Raw genomic sequence first — 8,688 nt, 5'->3', positions numbered from 1 at the left:
CGTCAGCCCCTAGACAAGGAAAAGAAGATACACACTTATTATTTAAGTCATATATCTATTTCTATTAATGATTTGCCTAGTAAGTGAGTGAAGGGAAACAGGCTTGGTTAATATATTTCTTAAAGAGTAAATAAAAAGGAAAAGACCTTTGGCCTAAAGTCCCCTCGCCTCAGACTCTAAGGGCCCCGTCTGGCCTAACGCCATTTCTGCTAACAATGAGCCGGGAACCCTTATCAATAGCCAGAGGATCTGAGTCGCCAGTTTCGGGGCAGTTATCAGGATTTGAGGGAGAGGGCCTTTTTCCCAAAGAAAGGAAAAAAACTTAACTAGGTTTACTAAAAAAGATTAAGAACTCTGCAAGAGATGTCCCATTTCATTTCCCGCTAAAAGAGTAAGAACTCTACAAGTGATGTCCTGTCTCACCAGCACAAGGTGACAAGTGCTGCCGAGCAGAACTGTGGGGCTTCAGGCACTTCTCTCTGCAGAGCAGGCACGGCCCTGCCTGCCACGTGGGCGGTCACCCTGTCAGGGTCGGGAAAAGGCGCCCACACACTTACACCTGTGACAAGGGCACTGGGCCCTCAGCGCCAGCGGGAAGCTGAGATTTCTTAGTTGAGAGTCAGCCAGACGAGTAAAGGGCCCTTTTCATGAGCTTTCCAGTTTTTTCTCTGCCGATACCTGGCACCAAGACCGCTTACCCCGTTGCAGGGTTTGATAAGCCGCGGTGAGTCACTCGCCCGGGGCCCGCACATCCCACAGATGCCCTGCTTTACTTTTTAACGTTTCTGACGTGTTAAACTGATTTTACCACCCATCTTCCCCCCATGTCCTTGTCTTATGCTGTCTCGGGAGAGGAAGCTGAACCCCACCTCGGGGAAGCAGGGGCCGTGCAGGGGGAGGGGAGGCGGTGTTCACTGAGCGCCTGCTGCTGCCGGTCACCCGACACTGTGAGTCGGAGGCTCTGTCAGTGACACGCAGACGGGTGACTCCTGCTGTGCAGGTGAGCACACGGGCCCGGGGGACCTGCAGCACCTCGCCTAGGACTCACGGACGAGCCGGGGACCCGGGCTTGTTGGCTCCCCGGTCACACGGTGCTGGGCTGAACCGTGAAGCCCCTCGCAGGGTGGGGGGCGTCCCTCACGCAGACAGCCCACGGGTGTGGGGCACGGGGTGCCTCACTTGAAGGAAGGACCCTGTGGAAAAGCAGGATGAAATAAGACACACATCTCCGCCCTGCAAGGGGCCACCCCCGTTGTTACTGCGTGGGATTCACCCAAGTGGCTTCAGCATGCTGTCAACCCCAAACATAATTCTGGGAAAACGAGGTTGTAGTTAAAATAGTTTCAGCCAGCTGTTCCCAGACAGCAGGCTTCACCACTCTTCTCCTGGAGGAGACTCCTTGAAATCTAGGGCAGTCGGTAAGAAGGGCGAGCAGCTGCAGCGCCCGCAGCACCCCACGGGGTCCCCCCCACCCCCAGTTAGCACAGGAGCCGTCGTCTCTGCGTGGGAGACACGGGAGGGGAGGAACCAGCATCTTCAGGACGTTTGCATTCGTGGCAATTCTTATCATATTTACGTTTTTCTCTGTTTTATGAGATTTCTCGATAAAGATTTCTCGAACCTGAATTGTTTTTGTGATTAGATCCAGGAGGTTGTTTTAAGAGAGGTCTGTCACCCCAGGCTGTGGTTCCCAACTTGAGCTACTTCCTTCTCCTTCTCTTTAACTGGAACTTTCTCTCCAGCTTTGAAGAGTATGCTTACGGGACCAGGAATGATAGTGTTTATTTTTATCATTAAAATAATTTCAAAATTGAGTATAGAGGTGTAACTCGTTTTTTTTTTTTTTAATTCTCTGGACATATAATAAAAGATCTATACCACCATAATCCATATTCTTAAACATATTGTGATTAAAATTCCTACATCCAAACTCCTGTGATCACTTCCTGCCCGTATTCACTTTGCCCCTGCGGGGTGGGGGCAGCACCAAGGAGCAGTCTCGGCAAATTGTATTCGCCTTGGCTTAACATACTTACCTTGAAATGAACACCTGAAAGGGTAGTATAGGCATTTTAAAGACTGATTCTCAGCGTATTGATAAATTATCCACATCTACAAATAAGGGACTCAGATTTAATGATGTTCGTATATAATTTTATTTTTTTTCAGCAATTATATCAACACTGAAAAGCGTATATTCTTTCCCTGTAAAAGAGTAAATACAGAACTCAAACTCTTCAACATGTGAACATTAAGTGCCAGGCACTGCTATACCCACAGCCTTGTAAAAAGTCATTTGATCTTTTAGAAACGTGAAGACTTTGTAGCTAGCTTTGGTTACGTTTCAGTTGTAACAAGGACACATGGAGTCCCTTGTACCAGGCATTGGCGAACAGCTACCATATGTGAAGCAGAAAAGGCGGACGGCTTGGCTCCTGGTTGGACCCCTTCCCAGCCCGGACGTGGCCGCCCCGGCAGAGAGGGACTCAACTTCCTGCCGGCCACGCCCTTGCTCTGGGAAGATTGGGGTCACGGCAGACGTTTGGGGAACCTCTTGCCTCTCACCGCTGCTGTGCATCGCTGCTTTGACCCGTCCGTCTCCCGTGGCACAGTTCAGTGCCAGCTCCAAAGCGGCTCCAAACTCAGCTCGTTGTTTCAGAGCAGGAAACATTAGAATCGAAAAGTATACGATGATGAATCAGGTGAATTAACATCCAGGGAGTCAAACGCAGATGTGATAAGAACCTGGAGACGAGGTGGAGGAACCAGTTATTAATTGAGGTTGAAATCTTCACAGGCTTTGTTTCAGGCCGGAGAACTTAAATGGGGGACGGACGAAGAAAAGTTCATCACCATCTTTGGCACACGAAGTGTGTCTCATTTGAGAAGGGGTGAGTGAAAACCATGTGCACGCTACAGATATTTTGCTTAATTTTGAACATATAGGAGCCAGGACACCTGCTCCGTCACAGGCGCGTAACTGAACGGATCAGCGTTTGCATTTCTTCCTTTGGGCGACCTTGAGAAATCTCGTAATTCTCTGTGCTGCTGCTGTCGCTTTTAGAAAACGAGACGCCCGTAGACCAAGTTTTGCTGTCAGGGTGATGCGGGAGGTGGGCCTGTAGATCGTCACCGTCAGGCACAGACCGCTGAGTTGTGGCTCACTCCAGGCATCTCCTGGGGAGTGGTACCGAAGGCCTTAGCTCTGGGTGTCCTCAGTGCGTGTGGTGTCAGGTAGGAATGAGTTCGGTGGCAAGTGACAGAAAATCCTCCTCATAGGGGCCCTAAAAATTGGGTTTTCCGTAGATGAGAGCCTCGGCTAATCTGGCAGGGCCTCAGCTCTTCCGTTTCTCTGCTCCACTGTTCTTAGTGTTTGGATTTCGTTCTTATACTCGGTGCCTCATGGTCACAGAATGGCTGCAAGCACACCACTGGTTTTCATAGCAAGAAGAAAGGAAAAGGCTAAACCAATCATATCTGTCTATCACTTTTCATAAGGAAAAAAGAAAGGTCTCTCAGAGTCGCCTCCAACAGATTTACCTTTCGGTAATTCGTTGTAGGAGGGGCTGGGAAATGTTCCAAAGAACATTTATAACCTGTTTTTTTAGGGCTTGATGCATTGAGGCTCTCAACAAAATCAGGGTTCTGTCGGCAGGGAACAAGGGGGAGATTTGTGTTCGGTAGGACAATACCTGTTGAAATATCTTCTTTCTGGAAACAGCGATCCTGACGTGGTTCAAAAGCGATTTTCCTGTTTTCTAGTGTTCGACAAATACATGACCATATCAGGATTTCAGATCGAGGAAACCATTGACCGAGAGACTTCTGGTCATTTGGAGCAACTCCTCCTTGCTGTTGGTAGGTTTTTTTTACAATGTAAATTTTACAGAAAAGTTCATAATTTGACAAACAAGTGTATAACACTTATGGTGCTAAGAGATAAAGTATATTATTCAGTTGAAGCTGTCACTGAAAATAACCACCTATTCATGAAAAGGAGAGCTTATCATGGTGTTTGGGTGAAGTAAACTAAATTTCTAGTTCGAAGCCTGTCTGATGTTGGAAATACAAGATTGGTTCATCGGATCTGATGTAAATACCAAGAGAATGGTTTAAAAATCATTTTGAAGCCGCGTTAAAAATATTACTGTTCGTTATGTACCTGAAATGTGGGCATTATCCCAGGGGTCTGTAAATGTCATTTCTGGCCCCTGTGGAATATAGGCTTCTGAATCGTCCTCACAGCTTTGAGGCCGACTGAGAAACTGGCGTCTGATCTAGTAAAAGTATCTTGGATAGAATAGAAGATGTGACGATGGCTGTTTTCAGATTAAGTAATTTGGCATTTATTTTAGGTAAGTATTCAGCATAATCTGCAAGGACGAGAGAACCGAGTTTGGGCAGTTTGTTGCAGTATCATCCACTCTCCAAAGCCAGGGAGACTCTAGCGAGTGCCCAGTGGTCCTAGTTTTCATACGGGTTTGGCGGGAACGTGTGTCTGCTTATTGTTCTGCGTATCTGGCGTTGAGCTCAGGATTTCGTGCAGCGTCTCCCCTGGAGAGTAAGCTGGACACATGCACGGACCAGACGAACAGCAGCCTCTCGTTTGAGTCCGCAGCTAATGAATTTTAATGGAAAAGGTTTAGACAGCCCCTCTGTGGTTAGAACACACATAAAAATGATGACATTTTCCGTCACTGACGGCCGTTTTTCTTAAGCACTGGAAAAGATGATGACTCCCCTCCCCGCCCCCATCGAAGGATTGCTGGTTTGTGTATTAAGGGATTTTCACAGGACAGTTTCTGAGGCTCAGCAGACGGAGGTCCGAGTGGCCCCTGGACAGGGAAGGCGTCCTTTCCTGGCTGGCGGCAGTCGAGCTGGTGCTTCTACCAAAATGGGGACGTCTCCTACCGCTCCATGTGTGCCATGGACGTGCAGCAAAAAGCAGCTTGGAGGGAACACCCAGGTCTCAAGGACGGGAGGACAGCCCGGGGCTCGTCAGGGACTAGGTGGAGCAGGAGTCTCCTGCCGTTCGCTTGAATCTATTGGAGCGGAACCTTCCAGCATGTTTGCATCATTGATCGGGGGTGACATGGTGGCGTCACAAGCAGGCTGCCCAATCTGCTGTAGCAAGAAGATGCTCACAGAACGGGGCCCCCCAGAGGCCTCACCCCCGCCCCCCACATCCCTCTGTGTGGGACTGAGGCCCGAGGTGGGGCTCAAGCCCCCGTCCACGGGCGGGCTCGTGGGGAGAGCCGCTCAGCCCGCAGACGAGCTCTCCTTCCGCCTGCGACTTTACGCCGTGCGTGAGCAGAGCCAGAGCGCGAGGCGGCCTTCGAGTTTTAGTGACTTGGTCCTTTGCGCAGCAGAACAGCGTCTGACGTTGCGTTTCTTGTTTTCTCAGTGAAGTCCATCCGCAGCATACCCGCCTACCTTGCGGAAACGCTCTACTACGCCATGAAGGCAAGTGTACCCCTGGGCTCCGCGCCCCGATTCGCGTCCCCCTAGTGATCACCCTTCTCCGCGCGGGATGGTGTTTGATGACTGACTTTGGAGTTCAGTTCACCGAATCGTTTTTACTTTATCCATTCGCCTGCACCCAGGCGCGTTTGATGCTCGGCTGACGTTTTCAAACAACGTGCCTCTCTCCTTTTCCTTCGTGAAGGGGGCCGGAACGGACGACCACACCCTCATCCGGGTGCTGGTTTCCAGGAGCGAGATCGATCTGCTGAACGTCAGGAAGGAGTTCAGGAAGAACTTCGCCACCTCCCTGTACTCCATGATCAAGGTAGTGGCACCTTCCCGTCCTTCCGTTCCGTCTGCAAAGCCCCAGGCGGCCGGTGTCCAGCGGGCGAGGCAGTCCTGGCGCTGTGGCTCGGGGGGCTGGGTGGGCTGTGTCCCGCGGTCCACGCCGGCTCCCGGGGGAACCTGGCTCTTGGTGAGGCTGAGGCTCTGGGCGAGTTCTGAGGCATCATTCAGTGGTGGCCACGGAGAGCCCAGCGCGCCCGCCCCGTGGCCATGGTTACGCTGTGCGTGTTCCCTCCTCGGTCAGTTCCGGCTGTCTTTTTAAGTCCCTTTCTTTGGTCTCGGCCTCTCCTTTCTTGATTGTCCCCTATCCCCTTATCTCCAGTACTGGCTCGTAGTTCAGGAAAGAACCAACCGGGCCACATCAGGAGTAAGTCGGGAGCTGAGGTATCGCTCTCTTTGTCGTTGTAAAAACAAGGGCTGCTGCAGCGCATGATTAAGCGCGGCTTACGGCCTTTTGACCTTTCTTCCTCCGTCCCTCCCTCCGTCCTGTGCACGGGCTGGGGGGGGGCGTTCTCTGTCTCCCCCTCTCTCCCTGATCCTGTCTCCACCTCACCCTCTCCTTTTTGATGAAGGGGAGTGTGGGCCGTGGGCAGAGCCGCACCTCGGCCGAGCCGGCTGCCCGCTCCCGTGTGCCGTGTGCCGTGTGTCTGGGCTGTCGGGCCCTGGAGTTCTCCCATGTTCTCATACTTGCCACGTTGTTTAAAATCTGTCACACGCGCCTGCGCGTGGGCCAAGCACAGGCAAAGCACACCCTGCCCTTCTGTCCTCGAGGCACAGCTATGACAGCCGGGCCGTTCCAGCCCCGCCCCTGCCCCTGTCCCCCCAGCGTGATACACACTCCGCGTCTGTCCAGAGAGTGGGCTTTGAGTGCAGTTGTGAGCTTCGTGTGCCCCGCACCACCGGGGCGAGCACACTGCACTCTTAGACCGGCGCCTTCCGGGGCGGACGGGTGGACTGAGACCGCGAGTCACGTCGCGGGGACCGTCGCTGAGTCCCAGAGGCCACCCGCTTGGGGGCAGAGTCAGGAATAAAACTGGTCACCAGGCACGTCTTAGCTTCAGCTCTCCGTGGCTCCCGTGCGGGACGGAGGTGACGGAGGGCCTTCCGGTTCCAGAGTGACACGTCCGGGGACTATAAGAAAGCCCTGCTGCTGCTCTGCGGAGGCGAGGACGACTGAGGTGACCCCCTGAGGGCCGCCCGCCCGGCCACCACCGCCACCGCCACGCCTGCTCTGTGAACGCCGCCGCCTGTCACGTCGCCTGCTTTGTATTAGCACGCTAATGCCCGACACACGCACACGCACACGCACACACACTCACACACATACACACGTGCGCACGCACACACACACACACGCACGCACACACACGCACACGCACATCGCAGGAGGTAGCGGTGCTGCGTCCTGACCCTCGGCTGGGCCCGCGCTCCCACCCTCATGGCCCCAAAGTCCTCGCACGCAGCTCACTGGCCGCTTCGTCTTCGTCCCCATTAAGAGGTCAGACTGCGTTTAGCCTTTTTAATTAACTTCATTTATATTAAATTGGTAGTTTAGCCTTTTTAATTAACTTCATTTATATTAAATTGGTAACCCTATAGCCTTAATCGGAACCTCAGCCTTGAAATGATGAATTCCTGGAAGCGTTACTAATCTAATTTGCCACTGAATTAAACCGGAAAAGTGAAATAAACATTTCCTTCGCCCTCCGGTGTGCACGGGTGTGTATTTGTGTATTTACAAAATGTATCTAATATTTAACCATCGTATCTGTTTTCCAGCTAGTCAGTTGACATTGGTGCCAGTTGGCATCTCAGTCTGATGCACGCCCAGGAGAGGGATTGCTGGGTTTTGCTAATCCGCTACCTCGACCACACCTTTACCTTCCCAGCGGGACGTACACTTCCGTGCGTGTTCTTGTTATTGATTAGCTCTTCAGGCTAACGAAGTCCCTTTGACATCCCCTGTACGTCGTTCGGCAGTGATGAACTGCTCAGGCTTTGCTTGTCTGGAAAATTCCTTCTCCATTTCTGAAGGACAGTTTGCTGGGTCGTCATTGATTAGCAGTTTTGGGTTCCCCCATCCCCCCCAAACTTTGAATATATCATGCCACTCCCTTCTGGCCTGCAAACTTTCTGCTGAAAATCTGCTGCTAGGCAAATGGGAGTTTCCTTGTCCATAAAAAGGGAACTGGTTTTGGATACTTTTTTTTGTTTTTTCATTTTTTCGTTTTTTTTAAACGTTTGGCACTTCCATCGTAATGTGTCCTGGTGTAGGCCTCTTCGGGGTCGTCTTGCTCGGGGCTCTCTGGGATGCCGGACCTGGCTGTCTCTTTTCCCAGGTTACGGACCTTTTCAGCCATTATTTCTGGAAATAAGTTTTCTGGCCCTTTCGCTCTTTCTTCCTGGGACCCACCCCTGTCACGTGGCTGCTGGTCGACGCGACGTCCCATCCGTCCCTTAAGCTGTCACTCCTTTTCACTCTCTTCTCTCTGCTGCTCTGGGTGCCGCGGTCCCGTCTTCGGGTGCCCTGGCCCCTTTTTCTGCTCCGTTCCGTCTGCTGTTGGGCCCCGCGACTGCATTTTTCATTCATTTCAGTCATCGTATCCTCCAGCTCTGTGATTTCCGGTACTTTCTTCTATTTTCCATCTCTTTGAAATTCTCACTTTGTTTATCCCTCCTAAGTTTGGTGAACGTCTTTCTGACTTTTTTTTTTTTTTTAAATGAGGTGCGTGATTTATCTCCATTTCACGAAGGTCTATGTCGGACGCTTTTCCTTGTTCTTTGGCCGGGGACATGTTCTGTTTCTTCCTTTGCCTTAGCTCTCAGTGTCGGTTTCCACGCCTTAGAGTAAAGAGCCAGGTCTCCAGCTCATCGTCCAGC

General features: G+C 51.6%; 1 protein-coding gene across 1 annotated transcript in view; it reads left to right on the top strand.

The window, feature by feature from the left end:
* The window catches only part of ANXA5 (annexin A5), a 27,028-nt gene extending 19,512 nt beyond the window's left edge, over positions 1-7,516 (top strand). The window contains exons 8-12 of the mRNA XM_006917744.3: positions 2,798-2,891; positions 3,763-3,858; positions 5,405-5,463; positions 5,666-5,788; positions 6,923-7,516. Of these exons, the coding sequence (XP_006917806.1) occupies positions 2,798-2,891; positions 3,763-3,858; positions 5,405-5,463; positions 5,666-5,788; positions 6,923-6,985 (435 nt within the window). The 3' untranslated portion in view covers positions 6,986-7,516. The remainder of the gene's footprint in view (positions 1-2,797; positions 2,892-3,762; positions 3,859-5,404; positions 5,464-5,665; positions 5,789-6,922) is intronic.
* The last annotated feature ends 1,172 nt before the right edge of the window (positions 7,517-8,688 follow it).

This window comes from Pteropus alecto, unplaced genomic scaffold (assembly GCF_000325575.1).
Source record: "Pteropus alecto unplaced genomic scaffold, ASM32557v1 scaffold17, whole genome shotgun sequence".
NCBI classification, from domain to species: Eukaryota; Metazoa; Chordata; class Mammalia; order Chiroptera; family Pteropodidae; genus Pteropus; species Pteropus alecto.
This window is presented reverse-complemented; position numbering and strand designations above follow the sequence as displayed.